At 40.9% G+C, this 25,881-nt stretch overlaps 1 protein-coding gene across 1 annotated transcript in view; it reads right to left on the bottom strand.

Moving 5' to 3' along the window:
• The window catches only part of PREX1 (phosphatidylinositol-3,4,5-trisphosphate dependent Rac exchange factor 1), a 248,191-nt gene that overhangs the window by 116,266 nt on the left and 106,044 nt on the right, over positions 1-25,881 (bottom strand). Inside the window, exons 6-9 of the mRNA XM_063459441.1 lie at positions 19,266-19,427; positions 18,614-18,747; positions 17,007-17,122; positions 15,104-15,253 (exon numbers count right to left, since the gene is read on the bottom strand). Coding sequence (XP_063315511.1) covers positions 15,104-15,253; positions 17,007-17,122; positions 18,614-18,747; positions 19,266-19,427 — 562 coding nt within the window. The remainder of the gene's footprint in view (positions 1-15,103; positions 15,254-17,006; positions 17,123-18,613; positions 18,748-19,265; positions 19,428-25,881) is intronic.

Below are 25,881 nucleotides of genomic sequence, written 5' to 3'. Positions count from 1 at the left end.
TAGAGGGGGTGTATTATTAAAGGGGGGTTTATTAATTAGAGGGGTGGATTAATTAGAGGGGTTGTATTATGTATTAAATAGAGGGGGTGGATTAATTAGAGGGGGTGGATTAATTAGAGGGGGTGTATTAATTAGAGGGGGTGTTTTAATTAGAGGGGGTGGATTAATTAGAGGGGGTGGATTAATTAGGGGGGGTGGATTAATTAGGGGGGGTGGATTAATTAGAGGGGGTGTATTCATTAGAGGGGGTGTATTCATTAGAGGGGGGTGTATTCATTAGAGGGGGTGTATTCATTAGAGGGAGGTGTATTCATTAGAGGGAGGTGTATTAATTAGAGGGGGTGTATTCATTAGAGGGGGGTGTATTCATTAGAGGGGGGTGTATTAATTAGAGGGGGTGTATTAATTAGAGGGGGTGTATTAATTAGAGGGAGGTGTATTAGAGGGGGTGGATTAATTAGAGGGGGGTGGAATAATTAGAGGGGGTGTATTAATTAGAGGGGGGTGTATTAATTAGAGGGGGGTGTATTAATTAGAGGGGGGGTGTATTAATTAGAGGGGGTGGATTAATTAGAGGGGGGTGGATTAATTAGAGGGGGTGGATTAATTAGAGGGGGTGGATTAATTAAAGGGGGTGGATTAATTAGAGGGGGGTGTATTAATTAGAGGGGGTGTATTAATTAGAGGGGGGGTGTATTAATTAGAGGGGGTGGATTAATTAGAGGGGGGTGGATTAATTAGAGGGGGTGGATTAATTAGAGGGGGTGGATTAATTAAAGGGGGTGGATTAATTAGAGGGGGGTGTATTAATTAGAGGGGGTGTATTAATTAGAGGGGGTGTATTAATTAGAGGGGGTGGATTAATTAGAGGGGGGTGGATTAATTAGAGGGGGTGGATTAATTAGAGGGGGTGGATTAATTAGAGGGGGTGGATTAATTAGAGGGGGTGGATTAATTAGAGGGAGGTGGATTAATTAGAGGGAGGTGGATTAATTAGAGGGAGTGGATTAATTAGAGGGGGGTGGATTAATTAGAGGGGGTGGATTAATTAGAGGGGGGTGGATTCATTAAAGAGGGGTTGTGGATTCATTAAAGAGGGGTTGTGGATAAATTAAAGAGGGGGTGGATTAATTAAAGGGGGTGCAGCACGGGGGAAGTTTATTTAGAGGGGGTATGTTTAATTAAAGGGGGGGTGCAGTTTTTTTTTATTAAGGGGGTTGCAGTATTTTATTTATTAAGGGAGGATGTGCACTGCAGATTTTTGTTTTTTATTAAGGGGGTGTGCAGGGTTTTTATTAAGGGGTGTGTGCATGTTTTTTTGTTAGGGGGTTGTGAAAGTTTTTGTTTTTTATTAAGGGGTGTGCAGGGTTTTATTAAGGGTTTGCAGGATTTTTTTAATTAAGGGGGGTTGTGCAGGTTTTTGTTTTTTTTAAGGGGGTGTGCAGCTTTTTTTTTTTTAATTAAGGGGGATGTGCAGGGTTTTTTATGTGTAGGGAGTGTACGAAATTTATGTGATCGGGGTGCAGGGTTTTTATGTGTAGCGAGTGTATGAAATTTATGTGATCAGTGTGCAGGGTTTTTATATGAAGGGCGAAGGGCAGGGGTTTTCTAAAAGGGGCGAGACCAGGGGCTTTGTAGAAAGGGGCAGGGGAGGAGTTTTCTAGAAGTTTCTCACCAGCCCCTTTCTACAAAAGCACTGGTCTTCCCCCTTCTACAAAAATTGCGCATTTATACAAAATCCCTGCCCTGGCCCCCTTCTACAAAACCTCTGCCCTAGCCGCTACATCTTTTGAACTCAAATCCCTTTCCTATGCTATTTCTAAGGATCCGCTCAATAAAGTGGTATGGGTGCCAGGTCCCTCTAGTTTTAACCCTGCAGCTGAAAACATATGTTTCACTGAGGGTTAATCCAGCCTCTAGTGGCTGTCTCACTGACAGCCGCTAGAGGCGCTTCCGCAATTCTCACTGTAAAACTCACCGTGAGAAGACGTTGGACGTCCATAGGAAAGCATTGAGTAATGCTTTCCTATGGGCAGTTTGAATGCACATGCGGCTCTTGCCGCGCATGCGCATTCGGATCTAACGTCGGCAGGGGGAGGAGAGGTCACCAGCGCCGAGGGAGCCCGACGTTGGAGAAAGGTAAGTGGCTGAATGGGTTTTAAGGGGTGACCTCTTCTCCCCCGCCGACGTCAGCCGAATGCACATGCGCGGCAAGAGCTGCGCGCACATTCAAACAGTCCATAGGAAAGCAAAAAATTGTGGGTGTTTTCTTAAATTTTTATTATGGGGGGGAGGGGGGGGGGGGCACACTCAGGGTCCGCCCCGGGTGCCAAATGCTCTAGGTACGCCCCTGATAGATATATATATATATATATATATATATATAAATAACATTAATCCTCAGCACTCACCCCTTCCGTTGCTAAAGCCTCGGTGCTACCAGCATCAAAGATACATACAAAAAGTAAGTAAGGCGCACTCGCAGGTCTTATTCAAAGTTGTTCAAAGTTTTGTCCCAATAGACGTTTCGACCCCTCAGGGTCTTTTCGTGTGTGTGTGTGTGTGTGTGTATATATATATATATATATATATATATATATATATATATATACACATATATATATATATATATATATATTTGTGTTAAGGGCTCATGATAGTACAGAAGATACAAACACTGATAAGTGTAGGATGGTATTAAAAGAGCAAGTCGGCTGTGGTGTGCCGGAACCGACGATGAGGTAGGCCTGTAAATAAAGAGGGCCCACCAAGAAGAAATGTAAAGAGAAAATGAGTTAATAATGAGGAGTGGGTGGGAGGGTGATGCAGCGCTGACCTCGAACGATATGGAGCCAGGTAAGGGGTGTCCCTTAAGTAGGGAAGAGGTGTGTCATACGCCCCTCCCACAATTACAGGCCAAAAGGCCTTAATACATATACACACACACACACACACATATATATATATATATACACACATACATACATACATACATAAACACACAAAGAAATGCACAAAAGAGCTGGGGGAGAGACACAGAGGGGCTGGGAAGAAGAGAGACACAGAGGGGCTGGGAAGAAGAGAGACACAGAGGGGCTGGGAAGAAGAGAGACACAGAGGGGCTGGGAAGAAGAGAGACACAGAGGGGCTGGGAAGGAGAGAGACACAGAGGGGCTGGGAAGGAGAGAGACACAGAGGGGCTGGGAAGGAGAGAGACACAGAGGGGCTGGGAAGGAGAGAGACACAGAGGGGCTGGGAAGGAGAGAGACACAGAGGGGCTGGGAAGGAGAGAGACACAGAGGGGCTGGGAAGGAGAGAGACACAGAGGGGCTGGGAAGGAGAGAGACACAGAGGGGCTGGGAAGGAGAGAGACACAGAGGGGCTGGGAAGGAGAGAGACACAGAGGGGCTGGGAAGGAGAGAGACACAGAGGGGCTGGGAAGGAGAGAGACACAGAGGGGCTGGGAAGGAGAGAGACACAGAGGGGCTGGGAAGGAGAGAGACACAGAGGGGCTGGGAAGGAGAGAGACACAGAGGGGCTGGGAAGGAGAGAGACACAGAGGGGCTGGGAAGGAGAGAGACACAGAGGGGCTGGGAAGGAGAGAGACACAGAGGGGCTGGGAAGGAGAGAGACACAGAGGGGCTGGGAAGGAGAGAGACACAGAGGGGCTGGGAAGAAGAGAGACACAGAGGGGCTGGGAAGAAGAGAGACACAGAGGGGCTGGGAAGAAGAGAGACACAGAGGGGCTGGGAAGAAGAGAGACACAGAGGGGCTGGGAAGAAGAGAGACACAGAGGGGCTGGGAAGAAGAGAGACACAGAGGGGCTGGGAAGAAGAGAGACACAGAGGGGCTGGGAAGAAGAGAGACACAGAGGGGCTGGGAAGAAGAGAGACACAGAGGGGCTGAGCGAAAGAGAAACACAGAGACACCAAAGAATTGGGGGAGAAATAGAGACGCGAAGGGGCTGGGACAGGGCCGTCTTTAACACGGGGCAAACGGGGCAGCTGCCCCGGGCCCTTTTACTTCTAGGGGGCCCAAGGCAGCTGCCTCGTGGGCCCCGCTGCCCTCAACAACTTTCTTCCCCCCAGCCCTCCACCCATGGGCCCACAGTGCATCCTGATCTTGGGGACGCACACAGGGGGCCCACCGGGTGGCCCATGCAGTAAGGGCCACCCGGTGGGCGTTTGTAAGCAGGGGCCCGGTCGCACTCTGTGGCCCTTTAACGGCACAACCGGGCCCCTTTTCTTTTCGGCAGCATGGGAGGAAGTGACTGCTGTGAGTCACTTCCTCCCTGAGAGAGCCGCGTGGGAGAGACAACACCAGGGAAGCAGAGAGGAGGAGGGCTGGTCCAGATTGCCAGTCTGCAACCCCCAACAGCCTCAGCCACCACTCTGGCCATCAGGGAAGCAATCCTTCAAGGTAGGAAACGGGGAGTAAACTTAAAAGTGTGAGAAGAGGTTTACATTTTTCTTGTCTGTAATCATTCATCTGCTGGTTCCCTTTCTTTTTTACATACACCCTCTCGCTATATGTACGAGCTGTTCACCCCTGATAATTTTTCTTCTGGTTTGGATACTGTAACAGCTCTTTGAACCCAGTGATGTACACCATATTTAATCAGGATTTCAGGACTTCATTTAAAAATATTTTATGTAAAGGGGAGAGGAGAAGGATTGTGTAGTGCTGTGGGAAGAACATTTGGACCATGTAAATGTATTTATTGTACCATGCAGTAAGACCAATATTCCTAATATAATCCTCATATATTCAGTTTATAAACAAGTCACTATTAACCCTGTATGTACCAGGTGTCTGAGAAAAGCATTTCACACTTTCTGACACTCAAAGGAGTTAAAACAAATATAAATGCTATTACTGAAGTAAAATTCTCTACCAGTTCTATCTCATGATCATTCATATATATTTCTTAGAGCTAGTCCTTTATTGTTTTAGTAATATTGCCATTTTATTGCAGTGTTTGCAACCTATAAGCATCACAAATCACTTCAGGGTATTTTCACTAAACAGTGAATTTCACTGAAAAGCTAATTTGCAAATTTCAGTCCGAAATATTCAAGCTGGTATTATGTGTAAATTGGAATATGCTATATTTTCGGCCAAAACAGCTGATTGTAAAGAATTATCTATTTTTAATTCACTGTAATTCACTGCTTAGGATACAGATCACAATGTGTATGCTCTTCCTTTAAGGTTCTACATACATTTTTATTTTATTTTTTTCAGTTTGAAAGTAGATATCCTTTTCTCCATACAAGCAAAGTATTTACTGACAGTGGTTTTAACCCTTCGAGTGTCAGTGTGCTCCCTGCACAATAACAAGCAATGCACAAAGAGTTAACATGTTTCTTTGTCACTTAGTGGTTAAGAGAAGGCCTGGTGAAACATTGCCTAGCAGGAACGTTTTGGGTATGTAATGGGCAGACTTAGTTGTAGTGGCTTCCGGCACTGAACAGGTTAATAAAAAGATGCAAAACAGCAACAGGGATTTCAGTTCAGATAATAAAAAGTGCAGATTAAACAGCAAAACAACACATTGCTCACCCTTAGGTTTGCCATGGGAAACTGCAATGCAAAGGGGAAATCTGGTGGCAACTAAACATTAGCCCTATGAGTGTTTTGCAATGTGTTGGGCACGCCTCTGGCACTCGAGGGGTTAACTCAGGTTTACAAAATGTCTCTCTAACAATTCCCAGTATTAAATGCAGAGCTATTTGTTGCACTTAACCCCTTAAGGACACATGACATGTGTGACATGTCATGATTCCCTTTTATTCCAGAAGTTTGGTCCTTAAGGGGTTAAAGGGCTCACACAACCATAAGCATCCCAAAACCAGTTTGAATTGCAGCTTCCTTGAGATTAAGTATCCACAGGATCTTGGGGACGCACACTAAGGAGGCCCACCGGGTGGCCCATGCAGTAAGGACCAACCGGTGGGCGTTTGTAAGCTGGGGCCCGTTTGCACTCTGTTGCCCTTTAACAGCACGACCGGGTCTCTTTGCTTTTTGGCAGCATTTGAGAAAGTGACTACCGTGAGTCACTTCCTAACAGAGAGAGCCGCGTGGGAGAGACCACACCAGGGAAGCAGAGAGGAGAAAGGCTGGTCCAGATTGCCAGTCGGCAACCCCCAACAGCCTCAGCCACCACTCTGGACACCAGGGAAGCAATCCTTCAAGGTAGGAAATGGGGAGTAGATTTAAAAGTGTGAATGTGTCAGTATGCCTGTGTTTCTGTCTGTCAGTATGTCTGTGTGTCTCAGTATGTCTGACAGTGTATGTGTGTGTCAGTAGGTTGTATGTCTGTCAGTATATGTGTGTGTCAGTTTATGTGTCTCTGTGTGTGTCAATATGCCTGGTAATGGGTATGTCAGTATGCCTGTCAGGGTATGTGTCTGTGTGTGTGTCAGCATGTCTGACAGTGTGTTTGTGTCTGTGTGTGTCAGCATGTCTGTCAGGTTATGTGTGTGTATCAGTATGTCTGTCCGTGTATATGTCTTTGTAAGTATGTATGTGAAAGGTGTGATTGCATGCCAGGGAATGGGGAGTGCCCATGGGGCCCAAGAAAATGCTTTGCCCAGGGTCCTACTGATATTAAAGACGGCCCTGGGCTGGGAGAAGAAAGAGACACAAAGCTGACAATTTTTTATTTTAGCTGGTCTTGCCTAGAGTGTAACAATAGTCTTTCACCGGCCCTGGTCATCTGCACAGATGTCGTAACACCATGCTTCTGAGGAAATAGAGTAAAATTCAGATACTTCTACCTATTGCAAAGAGGCCATTTGCTTGCTGTAGCACAGTGTTTTGATGTGTATGCACACTAGCCTCCAAATGCTTTACTATGGGAAAGCATTGGACTAACCGAGATCGATCTCTCTGATCTTAGCCAAGGATGCCGGACCAGTCGCGGACACCAGTGCTGCAAGAGAGAAAACTGAAGTAAATCTACATTTTTTTTCCTCCTTGCAGGTGGGGCCACCAGGGAACTATAGCGTTAGGAATATATATTTGCTTTCCGAATGCTTTAAAGGCACAGGTTATGATTTTACATGTATGTTATTTATTAGAAATTAACAGAATTCAGCAGGACCCAGAAGTTTATTTTAGAGACTTCCACTACTTGGTAGAAGCCGAGGATCATTTACTATTCTGTCCTCATATTACCAAACTATAAACAATCCAAAATAAAAAAAAATAAATAAAAAAAAATGCTTTTTTTTAATATTGTAATATTGCACTAAATAGTTCATCTGTTGCTTCTGTGAGATATTCACCATACAAGATGGAAAGGTCATGCCTGCTGTACAACATTATTTAAACATGCACAGAGGCTTTTAGAACGGATTGAAAAATTCATATAAATCATTCAGGCACTAAAAGAAAAGGATTTTTGTTATGGAGGCTCCAAGCTGACTGCTGGTAACCTCGTATTCCCCTTCTTTTCTTGATGGGAAGGATAGAAGAAGAGGATTTGAATAATAAGATAGAATTATCCATCACTTAGGCCGCCATACAAAATACTTGTTATTGTGCCTATTGAAAAATCAATAATTGCAAATTCACTGGTATTCTCTTTACAAGGAACAAACATAACTCGCCCTACGAAACCTACACCAGCTCAAAACGCGGCACTTTTACCCCCTTCCCTCCCACCACCATCACCTGTTGCTGTAGCAACAAAGAAGAATGCGTCATTAGAATCTAAAATCCCATGAAAGCGCATTCAGAATTTTTTGTGCTGTAAAATCAGCACTAAACTGCTGTTTTCATAGCAGGGTACGGTGAGATTTTAACATGTAGAGGAGAATGGAATGGCTCAGAATGAGCAGATTTTGTCTCAAAAAATTGTTATGGTTAATTATTTAATTATAGAAAACCTTAATTACAGGAACTTATATGAACGTATGTCATTAACCCCTTCAGGACACATGACATGTGTGACATGTCATGATTCCCTTTTATTCCAGAAGTTTGGTCCTTAAGGGGTTAAACTCATGGATTTATAAAATATGAATAACCATGTATGAATGTTCAGGTGTATATCTCAATATCACTACCAGCCACAAAAGAACTTAAAGTAAACGCATGATGTGATTTTCAGTCTCTCCGGATACAAACAAAATGATGAAATCCACAATGGAACGCTAAAATATGGACCTGGATTGCTAATGTGGATTGGTAAAGGAATACTCTAAGCACCATAATCACTACAGCGTACTGTAGTGGTTATGGTGCCAGGAGTGCCCAGGTGTCTCCTAAATATAAGGAGTTTAGTAATGGTTTGCAAGGCACCACTAAACACCTACTCTCTGCCAGAATCAGAGTTGGAAGCTCCTAAGCACGAGAGTGCTCTGTAGTAGTTATGGTGCCCAGAGTGAATATTTAAAATCCATTCTTTTTATTTTTTATTGATATATCTATATTAAAATATTCTTAGATGAGGTTTTCATTAGTAACGCCGGTCACGGTAAACTTTTGCACCAAGCAGAACAGATATCAGCTAGCACTTAATTCTCGCCAATCTCTTATCTTGCGAACCACAATAAGAACACGTGTTGCTGATCTCCTTTTTCGGGCTAAGAGAGTGAACTTCTAACATTTCCTTTCTTATTTTCCAATTTCTGCTCAACTGCAGCCGTGTACAATCTGGAGGTCAGGTTTTAATTTTAACAAATGTAAACTTGGCTTCTCACATTGACACGAACGCTCTCTAAAGATTAAAGGGATACCAATGTTTGAAATTATGACTGTTTGAAGACAAGACACTCCTTTTAGTCTATATACATTTAGTTCCAAAAATGATCAATAAAGAAAGTTATTACTGCACAAATCTTTATGGCATGAGAGGCCATGAAGCAGTTCTCCATTTGTTACAGAATTACAAATCCCATGATGCTTTGCTAACATTACAGCTGGTAAACTAAAATGTGTTAACTTTTGGCCACCCATATAGTAGGGTGCACGAATGCAACTATATCCCACTAGGAAATGTGTACTAGGACCTCCTTTCAAGCTATGAATGAGAGGTTTCCTCAGTACTTCTGTTTTATCAGCAGCAACCACTGACGTTATTTAAAGGGATACTCAAGTCTAGTGCAAGGAATACAAAGTTGGATTCCTAGCACTATAGCTCCCGCACGACCACCCCACCCCCTCCCCCCATCTTCAGGCAGAGTAAGGGTTAAAATAGCCTTATTGTACTAACCCAACCCAGCGCTGATGGCCCTTGCCTGCTCAGACGTCACACAAACGCCGCAAGCGCAGTAGGTTCTCTGCAATGCTGTCATATGGAGTTTTTTTTAAAAAAGTCACCTAACCACCAGGAAGTGCCTCTAGTGGCGGTCTGTGTATAAGGCTAACACAGTAAAGGAATGGAAGAATGCTCGGGATGTGTATAAGACTAACACAGTAAAGGAATGGAAGAATGCTCGGGATGTGTATAAGACTAACACAGTAAAGGAATTGAAGAATGCTCGGGATGTGTATAAGGCTAACACAGTAAAGGAATTGAAGAATGCTCGAGATGTGTATAAGGCTAACACAGTAAAGGAATTGAAGAATGCTCGGGATGTGTATAAGGCTAACACAGTAAAGGAATTGAAGAATGCTCGAGATGTGTATAAGGTTAACACAGTAAAGGAATTGAAGAATGCTCGGGATGTGTATAAGGCTAACAGTAAAGGAATTGAAGAATGCTCACATGTGTATAAGGCTAACACAGTAAAGGAATTGAAGAATGCTCACATGTGTATAAGGCCAACACCGTAAAGGAATTGAAGAATGCTCAGGATGTGTATAAGGCTAACACAGTAAAGGAATTGAAGAATGCTCGGGATGTGTATACGGCTAACACAGTAAAGGAATTGAAGAATGCTCACATGTGTATAAGGCTAACACAGTAAAGGAATTGAAGAATGCTCAGGATGTGTATAAGGCTAACGCAGTAAAGGAATTGAAGAATGCCCCGGACAGTGACAGAACTACCCTGCGACCGCGGAGCCCGCTCCAATGTGTTGCGTCCCTGGCCCGCACTGTAGAACCGCCAGGGCCGCACGATAAGGGGCCCATCAGGTGGCCCATGTTTTTAGGGCCCCCTGATGGAAACTAATTAGCAGGGGGCATGGTCAGTGTTGTGGCGCTTTAACAGCACGACTAGGTCTCTTTAGATGACATCACAGCTGGGAGGAAGTGAGCTGAATCCTCCCAGCTTACACCGGGAGCTGTGCAGGAGGTAGAGGAGGGAGTCAGAGGGGGAACTTTGACTCCCATCAGGCTGAGCCACCAGAGGACCCCAGGGAAAGTCACCCTCCTGAAAAGGTAGGAAACAGGAGGGTAACTAAAACATTTTGTATATGTGTGTGTTTGTGTAGGTGTGTCTGTATGAATGTTTATCTGTATGTGTGTATATCTGTGTGTATATCTGTTTTTGTATGTATGTGTATGTGTGTGTGTATGTATGTATGTTTATGTGACTATGTATGTGTCTGTCTGTGTTTATGTATATGTCTGTGTCTGTGTGTGCGTGTTTGTATGTATGTATGTATCTGTATGAATGTATGTGTGTGTGTGTCTGTATGTGTGTCTGTATATGCGTGTTTGTATGTATGTATCTGTATGTGTGTGTGTGTGTGTGTCTGTATGTGTGTCTGTATATGCGTGTTTGTATGTATGTATCTGTATGAATGTATGTGTGTGTGTGTGTATGTATATATGTGTGTGTCTGTGTGTCTGTATATGTCTGTCTGCGTGCGCGTGTTTGTATGTATCTGAATGTATGTATGTATATATGTGTGTGTGTGTGTGTCTCTGTGTGCCTGTATGTGTGTGTCTGTGTGCATATCTGTATATGTGTGTGTCTGCATGTGTATCTGGGCAACGTATGGGAGGGTGAGGGTAGACATATGGGGAGCATGGCGGGTGGTAGACGTATGGCGGGGCCCCACGACAATTGTTGCACCAGGGCCCCGTGGTTTTTTAGTTACCCCTCTGGCTCGGGATGTGTATAAAGTTATCCTGAATGATTCAATCTGAGATTTTAATGTAGGCAGACTACATGGGCTGATGGAATCTCTTATTATCTAAACCTATGATTCTATATTTGGGGATGTAAGAAAGAGGCATATGCTCCTCATTCCAATGCACTGTGCACCTTTCTGCTGCTCAGGGACTTACAACATTCTGGCTGAATGTGATCGAGTCCATTTTTTTTACATCAATGGATTCTCCAAAGATTTACATTTCTGAGCAGAAGGTCAGAATTCCGCTAGAATTTTTAAGAGGTGATGAAAGCACCAACAGCTGGGAACAAAAAAAGTATCAGACACAGTATCCCAGTGCAGAGTTTTTCAAATCAACTCAAGCATTCTTGTTGGTCTATACACGGCCCCTCACCAACCAACGGATTGCCATTTCTATATACAGGTCCTGAATCTGGCTGTTGCTCCAAATCTTGAGGATCTGAAGCTCCAGCAAATGAAAACTGCAAAGACCAGGAAATAGCGGAGATCTCTCACTCAATTCTGGTCCTTCTACTGCTTTCAATGGGAGCACTGTACATATGCAATCAATCATAATGCCATTGCTATCAATAGAGTCAGAGTCATTTTTCTCCCTCTACCTCAGGCTTCCCCAAACATTGGCCCTCCAGATGTGGCTGAACTACAGCTCCCATGATTCTCAGCCTATCTATTTCATTCATAGGATCATGGGAGTTGTAGTTCAGCAATATCTGGAGGGCTGGGTTTGGGGAAGCCTGCTCTATCTTAAGCCTTGCAACTTTCTTTAAAAAATTGCAAGACGACTTACAGGACTAAAAGGATAAAATGCACGCATTGTTCTTTAATCCCAGCTGGGCACTTTCCCATTTATGATTTGTATGTATTTTGTATTGTAAAACACCTGAATCTCTTTACATATCTTGGAATGTTTCCATCACATCTGTTTATCTACAGCCCAAGAGCGCAAGCTAAAGAGATTTAAATCGAACTAATGCTAAACAAATTGTTACAATCATTATTCATAGCCAGTCATCGGTTATTACAGGCAGGTCCGTAACTTTCACATAGATATCACAATTCGATTGCATTTTTTTTTTATTTAAAAAAAGTGTATATCACGGATTTTTAAAATTATTATTATTATTATTTTTAATCACCAATAATTTTATTTTCCCGGTATGACTCTCACAATTTATTTTTATTTGAAAACAACCGCGTTGCTTCTCTACGTGGCAAATTAAAAATTAAATCCCCATCCCCCTGTGTGAATGTGAATTGGCCAGGAATCTGTAACCGATTCCAAATTCAACACTTGGCGTTAGTCTAGAGAGAATTGTAATCCTACTATCCCAGCCTCCCTTCATTAACACCTAAAAAGCAAAATAAAAGGTGTAATGCTCAACAAACAACGCTATTGTCTTACTACCTTAGACCATTTATAGCCCGAAGGCTAGTTTTTTTTTGTTAGGTCTTGCAATCAATGGTAATGAATTAGCGATTCCTTCGGTATGCCGGATACCTCAATCAGGTCTCTGCGTTAACAATTAGCCAACACCAGGAGCGAAAAAATAAAATACATTCCTCCACTGAGCTCCAGTCAAACAAAGCTAATTAAAAGGGGATTTCCTGGTTGACTTAATAGAGTCTATTTCCCCATGTTAATCTGCATTGTTTTAGCAGAAAGGGCCAACAAACTGCTTTCATTTGGAACTTTGTTACTTCGTAATGATTTCCGTGTGTAATTGCCAAGTCTGTGCCATACATAATTTGGCTTCCTATGTGCAGATGTCCAAATATTTTTTCACGTAACGAGAGTTCCACAAAATAAGCATTTAGAAGCAAGACAATTTTTTTTTTTTTTTTTTAAATTCACGGTTGCAAATTAAGGTCCAGGAAATTCAGGCTATGTAACAGTGCGTCTCCCTGTGTCTTCTCGTATAATGAGCTGAATAATGCTTACAGTTTGAGAAGGCAATGTTCCCTCTAAGAAGGTGACAGCAAGTCCTCATAGCAGGGGGCACAAAGTGCAAATCACAGACTTGCTCTCCGATTTGGCTGCCAGACGTCTTGTAGCTCTAAGACATCTGGTCAAATTACCCAGTGTGAAATCAGACCTTGCTTCTATTGATAAAAAAAATAAATAAATTATAGCTGAAGGTGCCTCCAGTGTCACTTCGCTCCTAGTTCTGAGAAGGTATCTGAAACCCACCGCTAAGACGGACCACCTATTTCCTTTTAACTGCTCGTACTACATCTCCCCAGAGTATCACGGGAACTAGAGTTCATTGCTGGGACGGTAAAGATGGCATATCGATAAACACATTTCTCAGAACGGTTGCCACATTAACGAAGTAATGCACTGGGCAATCGAAGGGAAGTCAAAGAGGATTTCAAATTCAAGGCCAAATTAGCAAAACTGATAAGAGAAATGACTTGGTTGAATTGTTCGAATTCAACTATTTTGGCCTAGATTTTTAAATTCACTTTGAACTCCCAGAATCCTCACTTTAATCAATGACCCTGGAAGTGTCACACTGCTGACGCGATCTTAAAATTAGATTCCACATACAGACATGGAGTCAAACTGACAATGTTGGATAGCACCCAGCTGTCCCAATTTAAGAGAGTCAGTCCTGATATTGGACCCACATCTTGCAGATGGCTTTTGGTCATAAACAAACTAAATAAACGACAAGCAGACTAAGTAGCCAAGACACTGAATAAGCTAGTTATCCCGTAGCTGATTCAGCAACTCAATCACACACACGGCTTGCGAACACCCTTATGAAGTCACATCAGCCTCACTACAATCAAATTTAGCAGGAATCAGACAAAACAGAAGAAAATAAAAGATCGAAGATTGATCTCTCACAAACCAAAGCCACAACTACGTTATTTTAGAAAACACGTCATTTGAAATATAGTGTGTTCACAATAACTTTTCATTTCTCTGCTTTAATACGACATCGGATAACCTTTATTAATGTTTTCCCACTTTTATAAGTAGGTGGTATGTATAGATACCCATCTGTGGTTTTTACCAAATAAACACAGCAGAATAAAAGCCAAAACGTATATCTACCATCACTTGCGCATTTTGATTTTCCGCTTACTACTCGCAGGGAAATTGCAAGCTTCCAGTAAGTATATAAAAAAAAGGATTTCCATTCACTGTGTTTTCTTCAATATGCATCACGATATTAATTATGTATCTCGGAGCGATCAATATCCATTAGAAATTATGGAATGTAACCATTACTCTTCATGCAAACATTGGTTATGTGCAAGAGAAGATCACATGGTGCCATGTTCACTAACCACAAAAATGAAATCAATATCAAAGTATATATTTCCATATATATAAAGTTTACTTTTCCTTTGTAACTATAATTTTTCTCATGATAAATGTGCCCTTACATACACATCATACACAGAATCATGGGACTACAACAATTTGCATTAAATGCTAGTCTGAACCAGAAAAGCCTTGTTTTTGAATCCAGATACAAATTCTAAGGATTTGTTGAGGGGTGGAAATAATTAGCCATTAGAATGAACCATGTGTGTCATTATCTACACAGTAACTGTTTCAATATAAAAATACCAAACTAGCTCGAACAGTACTTCTGTACTAGGTAAAGTGTTAGAGCGACTTAAAACAAGTCACATGTGCAAGTACCCCACCGTATCAACAAACATCAATCAGAATTAACATTAAAACATTGTACAGACTATTAAACTCTATATAACTGCATTTCACATAAAATTATTTTTAATGAGGAAGTCACCAGCTAATCAAAATGAGATACATTTGTTTCCTTTATTTATCCTCTAGGTAGTTTTATGCATTGTAGGTTATTACGGATAACGTAACAGATTTAATTTTACAGGAACTAATACTATCTTTCATGATATGCCTGACATTTAAAGCCTTCATGTGGGCTCCCCATCATGGCAGACATGATAATGTGGGAGCAGCAGTCGCTGGCAAGGCATCATGGGAGCTGCAGAAGAGGGCAAGGCATCATGGGAGCTGCAGCACCCAACGCATTTGAAGGATTACCAAAAAAAAAGACCTAAACCAGACTTACTTTCTCGCTGTTCCCTTTCCTTCAAGACTGCGTCCATCCACTTCTGCTTGTCTTCTGCCGTCTTGGCCATGCAGACGAACCATTTGTTCTTGGCAGTGTTGTGGATTTTCCAGCCGTTCGTTACAGTGTATCCATTGCTATGGTAGTCCGCTGAAAAAGCAAAGTGCAGATCAGATGGTGATTAAAGAACAATAAATCAAGGTCGGCCAAAGAATGGAAAAGGGCTATGATTATCCCATAAGACGGACCTTTGCACAGCAAAGGTCCCTTGAGTTGTACTGCCTGCTTTCCATTGTCAAACAAATTATCAACGAAACCATAAACCTGGTTGACATGACATCAAGCGCAGAACGATTTCCATGCTACTACACAAGCAGAAGAAGCAGGCTGGCAATCTTCAATCAGGACACACGACTTGTTGGCTTATTGTCGTCACCCAGTGGTGTCTTTTGGATTTGTGCTGCCCTAGGCACAACTAAATTCGGGCACCCCCAAAATCTAAATTTGACCCCCCAATTTGTGTTTAACGGACAGACACATGCCCTCATTGATACATGCACTGATATACACTCACTGACAGATACACAGTCATTGGCACACACATACAGTCATAGGCGCACACGGTTTAACCAACACACACTTTCACTGACAGACACACATTGACACACCCACTCACTGACAGGCACACACTCTCCGATACACATAAAATGACATACACACACTCACAGGCACACCCATTCTCACTGAAAGACACACACACTTTCACTCACTCACAGACACACACTGACAGCTACACTCACTCACTCACTCACAGTAAGGTAGACAGCCCCAGAACACAAGGCAAGCAAGACATTTGTCTGGGACCTTGGGTGTCATTTTTTGGCACCCCCCTGAAAGTGCCGCCCTAGGCAAATGCCTTGTTTGCAGTGTGGCAAATACATCCATGTCGTCACCCCCAAAGACTGAACTTGTAGAGGCTGAACATCAAAAATAAACTGGAATTTATTCCATCCATGGAAATGTCTCTTACTGGATCCGTATCAGATTCTCAATGAACTATGAAGTTGCCGGTCCCCATAAGGGCAGTATGACCGTAATGCTGATTTTTGTTTTTTAACATTGGATTACATTCACACTTCCCACATGGCAATCAGTAAATAGTTAATTGTATACGCTGACCAAAATTTTACTTTAATCTATTCAGCGTCCAGTGCGGATATACAATTCTATAGCAGTAGTGGGTAATCTTAGTGTGACAAATGCTGTATACTACTACTCTCATAACTCCAAGTTATGCACAGCAATAGTGCCCAAATGCGACCACTATGAACCATTTAAACATCGAAACTGTGATTTAACTTAATCAGGTGTGATTGTCATTTCCTACTTTGGCTTCCAGAATGCGACAGGTGCAAAAAAAGATAAAAGAAAGATAAAAGAAAGAAAACAAACTAAACCCAAGAATAGCGACCCTGTAATTAATGATTACACGTCTCGGGTTATATCACAGCTCCGAAACAGGAGATAGAGAAATCCCCAAGAGACATAACAGGTATCAAATACAACTATACAGCCAGGAAAGACACTCCAGGTGGTATTAGACATATAAAAAAAACAAGAACAGATGGCGAGATTGCAGCATCATTTAATATAATTACGCGATCTGAACGAGTATCGTATGATCTCTTTGAGACGTTACCTGTCAATATCTGATTGGATTGGATATATTATCCTTCAGCCACATACAAGCAGAGAACAAAGCAGATAAGTAATTAGGTTTACATAGACATCATATCACGTGCGAAAAAAAGCATTTAAGGGGGAGGTAATGTGGTACAATATAGTCAGCATAGTTTGATTGACAGGCATATTTTTAATTTAGAAAAAATAGTTCCCCTCTTACCTGTCCCGTCTTCTACATTCTCTACCTCCATGACCTCGGTGTTAATTCTGCCGCGGAATATATATAAGGAGCCATTGATGGATTTTGTTCTTTTAGCAGACTTCTTCCCTGCAACCCTACAAGCGAAATGAGAACACGTCAACAACACTTGTGAAGCTATGAAAATAAGGGTCAGGTGATAAAGCTTATTCAACGAATGGCATTAAAACTACCACCCTAGCAATATACTGTGGGTGCTTCAGGGATTTTGAACAGGCTGTGGGTGCTTCAGGGATTTTGGTCAAAATGCTTGAAGGATGTTTGAGCAAGAATCAGATATGGTGTCTGCATTCTAATGCCACCATTACAACCACATCAGCATGCAGTGGTTATGGTGCCAAGACTGCCCTTTTAATGCTCCTTAAACAGAACATTCTACATCAGAGTTGTACCTTTAATAGCCTGATTGTGAGGACCAGAGATAGTTGGCACCAGTTCTTCCTTGTTTAGATTGTGACAATGTTGCCAAAACATTGACTCATTTGAGGAAAAATAGGGGAATTCTTAATTCTCCCACTCCAGTCGCTGACTGGGCATTATGAATAGAGATGTGGGGAAATTCAACACCCCCCCCCCCAGCTTATAGAAAGGTCAGTTACTGGAGGATTTCCTTCATTACACACACAGCGTTCCTTTTTCTCAATTCTCAAAATGAAAAAAAAAGTAGCTCATTAACATTACGGGATCACAATTCAAAAGAAAAGGCACACATAAAGCACGTACACGTGAGTTGGCCACAAAATACATTTAATTATAGCCATCTAAAAATAATTAAAAATGTGTTTGCATTGATGAACAATGTGAAGAATTGACAGAATAAAAGCATGTTGCGGTAGCTTAAAACAGAGTTACACACTTATAGCCACTTTAGTAGAGAGGGGGAAAACCCTTTAACTTATACGTGGCTTGTTTACTTAAACGGTTACTCCAACCACCATGACCCCTTCAATGATTTGAAGTGGTTATGGTGGTATAAGTTAACTTGAAACACTGCACATACTGAGATATTTGTAACTGTGTGCTGGGGTGCTAGTTACACAGTTTACATCTTACTGAGAATAAACAGCTCGAAAAATCCTCATTCAGTATATGCATGGCATCAGACCTCCAGACCTCTCTAGTGTCTATGACATTAATTGGATTTGACTGGAGGGCAATTTCTCAGCATAATCGGAAAATACTTTCGAACAGCGAAATACACTTTACTTGGGAATTATTAATTTGAAATCCCCTTCACAGAAAGGAGAGATGCCTCAATCCACATAGGTAATGGAAACATAGTCTTTATGAACACCAACGCGTTTTGTGTCTTTAAGCGCCCTGTTTGTTTCCTTTATTTATTACCAATTTTTGCTGCCAATCAAAATTGCATATTGTTCTTAAAATACATACCATACACAAATTCACCCATTGTTTTAAATGAATGTGAGAATGAATGATTAAAGTGCATCTCTGTGCAATATGCCAATTATGAAGGGCTGGGTTCCCTGGGATCCTAAAATCGATACTTGTACATTACTCGATAAAAGCTGAAAGAACAAAGCACAAGAGTGGCGTCATCTTCTTACCTGGACTTTCTCTTGCAGTAGACAAGAAGGTTATCAAACAAGAAGAAAATGCGTTCTTGGATATTTCCAGCTGATATTTTTAATAGCGGCCCCTGTAGAAGTAGCTGTGTACAGATGTCAGTCAGATTGGAACCCTAGAACCCAAAAAACAAGAAAATGACATGTAATGGCACACACACTACGGACAGTAATGACGGTGTGGTAGAAAACAAGCCAATTTATAAGCTCCCAGCACTTAATGAATCACAATGAATATTCTGCTAATCTCTGACAACAAATCTGGCTACGAATGATGGTGATTGGGTTTCAAGTGAGTTGCTGCAAAAAACACTGGAAATATACTAAATGGCCAAGATACATGTTAAGTCCTACATTGGAATTCTCAAGAAGTACAATAGGACAGACGGGCAGACAGACCGACCAGGACAGACAGACAAGATGGCATAAGAAAGGCTAGAAGTGGTGTCGACCTAACATTGACTAACATGGTTTGTCCTTTGATGATTTATCATTGTATCTGCATTTCTTACTCACTAGAAATATGAAATGTATCCGAAATGTTTTCTATCTAACACCACTCTGTTGTACATTGTTTCTTAGATTATCTGGCCTTTATAAATAATTAATAAAGTAGCAAGATATGTTGTCAGACCTCCCATCCTTCTATGTGAGACTGTAACTGTTCGAGAGCTTCCAACTTCTCCATCTGTCTCTTTGTTTCGTTGATATTGGTGCAGACTGTCTTCATAGCTTGCAAAGCGCTGAGCACTGCGTGGTGATCTGGGTGCTTGTTCGGGGTCCTTTTGGCTAGCTCCTGGAAAGTGGAGGATTATCAAATCATTAGCGCATACTTTCAAGTCATGTAATTCTACAATTGTAAATGAATTCCAAATTTGATCCATAACCAGGACAACCATAAATTTAAGGCCAGCATTGGAGGGTAATGATTCTACAAATTCAATCAAAATTAAAGATGGGCAACAAAAGTTAATGACACAAGAAGTGAACATTTTACGGGCAGACAGCACACATGCTAAAAAAAAAAAAAAAAAAATACAAACAAAAAAAAAACTTTTTTTTTTTGTATAAAGCCTTAGTCCAACTGACATAGATACATGACTTAGGCTTTATAACAAAAACACTGTTCTTTAGAGGTGTGCTACCCATCAATACATTAGCTTGCGTTAAAGGTCTTATTTTGTGATTCAGGGATTGTGCTTCCCCTGGATGGAACACAGGCTTTGCGGAAGGAGTCTTCTCTTCATTTCTGTGTTCTCGATCAAATCCCAAGTCAATTCTCCCCCCTGTATGGCTGACCAACATCATCTTTTGCGGTAAATATATTAACATAGGATAACTATTTAATATCTCCTCCAAAACAACTTTAGCTTAATGGAATGGTTTTGGTGTATAGATCATACACCTGGAGCGTAACTGCTCACTTCGCTGCCATTTAGGAGTTAAATCCCTTGGTTTATGCAACCCTAGCCACACCTCCCTGCATGTGACTTATAGTCTCACTATGCATTTCCTATATACATAGAGATAATGTTTTAACTTCCTTTATTGCACTTTCTGTATAAATCAGAACGACTTATCTCCTGCTTTGTTAATAGTCTGCTAGAGCCTTCTGTGTGTGATTAAAGTTTGATTCACAGAGCAGGAGTTAAAAACCTCTACAGAAAAAAAACACACTGTGCTGTAAAATCTGATTGAAAATGTAACCATTTTTGTTTATGCAGGCTGTGTCAGTCACTAGGGCTGCAAAAGCAGAAACAAAAGTGATTTAACTCCTAAATGGCAGAGAATTGGGCAGTGAGACTGCAAGGCCATGATCTATACACCAAAACTACTTCATTAAGGTAAAGATATTTTGGTTCTAAGAGTACACCTTTTATTATGCATATATGTCATTATAAAATGAAGTCAGACACTTTATTCAGCTATAAAGAAAACATTGTTTTAAAATGTGTAGTTTTCTTTTCCCCCATGGTTACACAATGTATAAGAACACTCCTTAGTGAATATGGGTGTAATCTGTGTTTCGTGCGGTCCAGCAAAAAAACAGAACAATTATTACATGATCTGTTTAGATTTGAGGCTTTGAAGTCTCACAGCGTGAGTGTACATTTCTTTTTCCTTTCAATGGAAAGAAGTCACGTTGCAGACGATCCTTCTATACAACAAACAATTTTGCAAAACAGAGAGGAAGAAAATCCAGGCTCCCAAACGCTGCCAAGGGATTACACAACCATTAAACAACGATCAGAAGGATCACTGCGTTATTTAGCCTCCATTAAGGCTATAAAATAAATTAATAAATAAAAAGTACCGCTGTTAGGAAACCATTTTTTTTTGACCTGGCAGAGGACCAGATTTGCAAACAGAGGGTAAGAAAAGTGTCTCCTTATGAAGAAGTCGCAGGGGATGACCTGGTGTGTTAACCCATAAACTGCCACATGAGTGACCCCGTAGTCGAAAATTGCTTTTGCATGCGGTTAACTTGTTTTAAGGCCGACAATTTGCAGGGGTGAGATGACGCAAACAGTAACTTATAAAGAATGTAAAAATCGAATTCCGGCATAATTACAATTATGTTAAAAGGAACGTCTCTTGCTGTATTTGTCCCGTTCAAATATGTTTGCACTCAATCCAAAAAGCAATCACACGAAACACATCGGCTAACGTAGCTACCCTTTAATAGAAGGGGTTCAGTATTCCCACAATCCACTAACCAGCAGGGTTCTCTTCAATGTATCTTTCCTGTAAGAGATTTTGTAATTGTCCCATTTATAGGTAAATCACCATCTCCCTTTTATAATATTGTAAATGCTACGGAATCTGTTGGTGCTATATAAATGCCAATAATAATAATAACCACCCCAAAAAATATCTCTTAGCTTTTATCCTTTAGGAATACTTCCATGGTCAGCTGACACCTCATTTTCATGCCGTTCACAGGTCATTGTGTGATCTACCTCCCAGGATACAATTTTACATTTAATTTTTTTTTTTTAATTATGCAACAGTTTGGATGTATGCACCTTGCATTGTCTCCATTGTGATTTTATGTATTTATTTCAATTTTATCTACCCATTTTGTTATTGCAAAGTTTTTATTTGCAGCAATAAACATTTTATTAGCTTTTTCATATACTGTGTAGTGAACCTATATAGTCTACTTAAAGAAACACTATAGGGCCAGGAGCACAAACATGTATTTCTCACGCTATAGTGTTAAAACCACCAGCTAGCCCCTCTGGCCCAACCTCTGCCCCCCTAAATATAGTAAAATCTTACTTTTATTCAAGTCTGCAGCTGCTGGCTCTGCCCCTGATCTGCCTGCTTGGCTGACATCATCAGAAGTGGTTCTCTGAGCCAATCACAATGCTTTCCCATTGGATTGGCTGAGACTGCCAAGGAGGCAAATCAGGGGCAAAGCCAGAACAAGTCAAGCTTTAGTTGTTCTGGTGACTATAGTGTCCCTTTAAGGCTTTTTTTTTTTTTAAATAGAAGTATTTATTTTATCTCTGCTGTTTGCTCAGGTTTATTTTTTGCCATTCAAATATAAACCGCATAAATTTGTTTTTAAAAATCCTCCGTTCTTCCTTCATTCTCCAGAAATCCTGATGCCATGAAGCATTTAACTTCAGCAATCACTGAACTTGGAAGAGAATAGTTTTAACGTTAATAATTAACTTTCTGTAGCCCAGCTGAGATAGCAGAGCTGCAGTGTCTGTGTGGGAGGCTGGAAAGGAAGTGGAAGGGATCACTTCCCATCTGCTCACTTGCAGCCTCTAAAACAGGAAATACCTTGCAGGAGGAGTAGGGACAGCTCTGAATGATACACATTGTATAACAGCTCCTGCAGCCTAATATCAATCTGACTGATCTGACATAACCTTTCAAACTCCAGCACTCAAAGTGTAAACTTGAAAATAAGCCATAATCCTATCTCTAACTTCTCTTAAAACAGAACAAAACAAAACACCTTATGTACCCCAATACTAAATTTAAAGGAACACTATAGTGTCAGGAATACAAATATATATTCCTAACAATATAGTGTTAAACTAACTATTTAGCTCCTCGGCCCTATCCGATCCCTTTGAGAAGACTTTAAACCTACCTTTTCTTCCACACCGCACTTGTCTCGATGCAGCTGGTCCCACCTCTGTGGTTGAGATAATCAGTTTTAAAAATCTCAGCTAATCCAATGCTTTCCCATAGGAAGGCATTCGGAGGGCATTGCACATGCACGGCAAATGCAACGGTGAGCCAGTCAGCAACTCCTCATAGAGATGCATTGAATCAATGCATCTCTATAGGGAACGCTCAACGTCTCCATGCAGAGTGTGGAGATGCTGAAAGCCAGTGATTCACACTGTGCAGCACTGAAACAGAAAGCACCTCTAGGGGCCCTCTGAAAAGGCAGCATTAACATTGAAAAGCCTGGGGACAAGCTACAGACACCAGAACAACTACATTAAGCTGTAGTGGTTCTAGTGACTATAGTGTCCCTTTAACTCAAATCTACTCCTAACTCAATCCTAAACAGCCCTTGTACCACAACTTTAACTCTTCCCATCACAGTAATATGCCTACAGAGATCCATGTATTCTGCCCTCGGTTTAAGCCAATGATTTATTTTTAATTAATTTTACGTTCCACTGTCACGGATTCCCAACATGTGCTTTTAATTGGGATTCAGTGTCTGCAGCGATGACATCACTGAGTGAGGACTAATCACTGGGAGACGCAGCATTCTGTCTGTGTCACAGGCAGGTCATTCGCCACACACAGAGGCCTTATAGCGGCAGCTTTAATAGTATTTACAGTTACATCCAGGGCTTTGGGGTATCGTGCACAGTTTGCAGACTGAAAGACCTCTCCATGGCACCGTGTGCCAATACAGTCAAAGCAGCAAAGTTTAAAACACACAAAGATAAATTAGAAGCTGAAAAACATACTAGACAGTTCAAAAGTTATCAGTCGAGTAACTTTTCATTTTAGCCAGTGCTCCTTATCAAAATGATGTTATTACACATCCTTAAGAGACAAACAGGCACGTCTATGGAAATTACAGAAAAAAGCCCTTCTTCGTTTTCTTTTAAATCTATTTTAATGATGTAGCAAATTATACCACAATCAGTTTCAGTCCCGGCACTAGCAGGGCACTCAATGCAAATGTAGAGGAGAAATAGAAACATTGTTTAATTTCTCCTTTTGCATGCATGCTTTCTCTGAGTTGACTGCCAGGTTTCAACATTTGAGCTTATAACAAACGATTTGCATGGAATCAAGATGGAGGCGACCAGTTTCAAGTATGGATTTCTACATTTAAAGGGCAAGTCTAAGGAGCACAACCACTTTAGCTTAACGCGGCACTGTCAAATGAGTATTTTATCAAGATCTTTATGAAATGAATCTTTATGAAATACTCATATTGTCTTTGTTGTAATTTCTTTCAAAAAATGTGAGGATATCATTTTAGTCATTTGATTTGTAAAAAAAAAAAAAAAAATCTAATATATAAAGGAACAAATGAATACTACATGATGCATATTATTAATCCAATCTGAACGCTCGACTCTCAAAACAACTTTGTCGCAATGAAGTTGTTTTGGGCCTAGAGTCCCTCAGCACCCTCTTACTGAAAGGTGTTAAACAGTTTTCACATGGTTTAACATAAAGTTGTTCCCTAGGCCCCTGACTTTGGATTCTTCTGCCTCCTCTGCTTGGCCATCAACAGGAGAGCAGGAATGCAAGCATTGGCTGGGGGTGATCGGCTGAGTTTGTTCATTCAAAAACACCTTAATCTTGCATAATGACATAAAAAGGAATACAGTTATGACAAGCTAAATTTTTTTTCCAATAAACAGACTAATCTGTGAATCTATTATATACAAATCTTGGCCTCAGAACATAAAAATTAAATAAAAAAATAATCACGATCTTTCATTTGTATTAAACGTTTAAATCGCACAGACTTTAAACCCTTTCAACATAACTGGGCAATGTTGGTCTGTTGCTTGCCTCTCAGCACAGAAATTTGCTGAAACGCAGCTTGACCCGAGTTGGAGCTCCAAAAAGCCACTGAAAATAGCCAGAAGGAGGACTTCATGTTATGTGATTTGAGCACAAAAGATAGAGGCCCACATTCTATTTATTTGAAAGAGAGGAGAAACAAAATCCTCGTCTTTATGTCCACTTATTACAGAAGACTCATGCAGACAGCGTGTAACATTACTGACAAGCTTCCAAGGTACTTCATTCACTGAATTTGCCGGCAACAGATTTATGATGTGCGATACAGACTCTTGAGACAGTAGTCATCTACGGAAGAGTATTCGGATTCCTGCGTTGTTCTCTCGTGGCCAATGACCAATTCAAACTTTGAAACTTGTTTTCTCAGCTTCGTTTTAATAAATCTAAATGACATCTGAGTGCACAGAGAGATCTAGGTACATTATCTGACGCTAAAGTTCTGAAGACATCTAAGGGAATTATACTTAAAGGACAAATGTCAGCTCAATACTAATTATTAATATAACAATCCATTCATCAAGTTTTGAAAAGGAAATAGATAAAAATATAAATTTAAAAAAATTATATGAAAAACTCATCGTTACCCTTAATCTATGACAAACATGTTTGGCCATTGCGCTAATCATTTGCCCAGTTATACATACATTGGGCGCTTTTTGAAATATAGAATTCACCCAAACAGCTGATTGGCTCAAATTTAGGCCATATCGCAACTCGACTGAATTTGAATGCACATGCATCTTGAGTCAGACTGTGTTTGAGAACAGGCAATCTCTATGGTCTTCCTTGTTTCTGTCCAGGGAGTAAAACAGGAAATACCATAGAGACTAACTCTGTTGCAAACCAATGTCTGACCCAAGGTGCATGTATAGGGCTAAAGGATCCTGGCATATACTAAAGTAGGGATGAGTTTTTATTTTTCTATACTAATATAATATACTTCATTAAAACAAAAAAAATAGCTTTCAAAATGTGATGAAACTATTATTATAGTAAAAATAGTTTTGAGGTTAAAGTTGACTTTTACGTTTCGTTGGAGTTTCATTGACCTACCTACCAACAACCGCCAGAAATACTTGATAAACTGGCACAGTTTACATGTATATGAAATAAGATCAATGAATTTACTTGTATACCAGGTACTGTAGTAATGCAACAGATTTCAGAATGTAAAATAGTAGATAACGTGTTAATCCGTGATGAAAAGGCCATCAATAAAT

The sequence above is a fragment of the Pelobates fuscus genome, chromosome 6, assembly GCF_036172605.1.
Source record: "Pelobates fuscus isolate aPelFus1 chromosome 6, aPelFus1.pri, whole genome shotgun sequence".
NCBI classification, from domain to species: Eukaryota; Metazoa; Chordata; class Amphibia; order Anura; family Pelobatidae; genus Pelobates; species Pelobates fuscus.
Note: the sequence above shows the minus strand (reverse complement) of the source record. Positions and strands in the feature narration are given on the sequence as shown.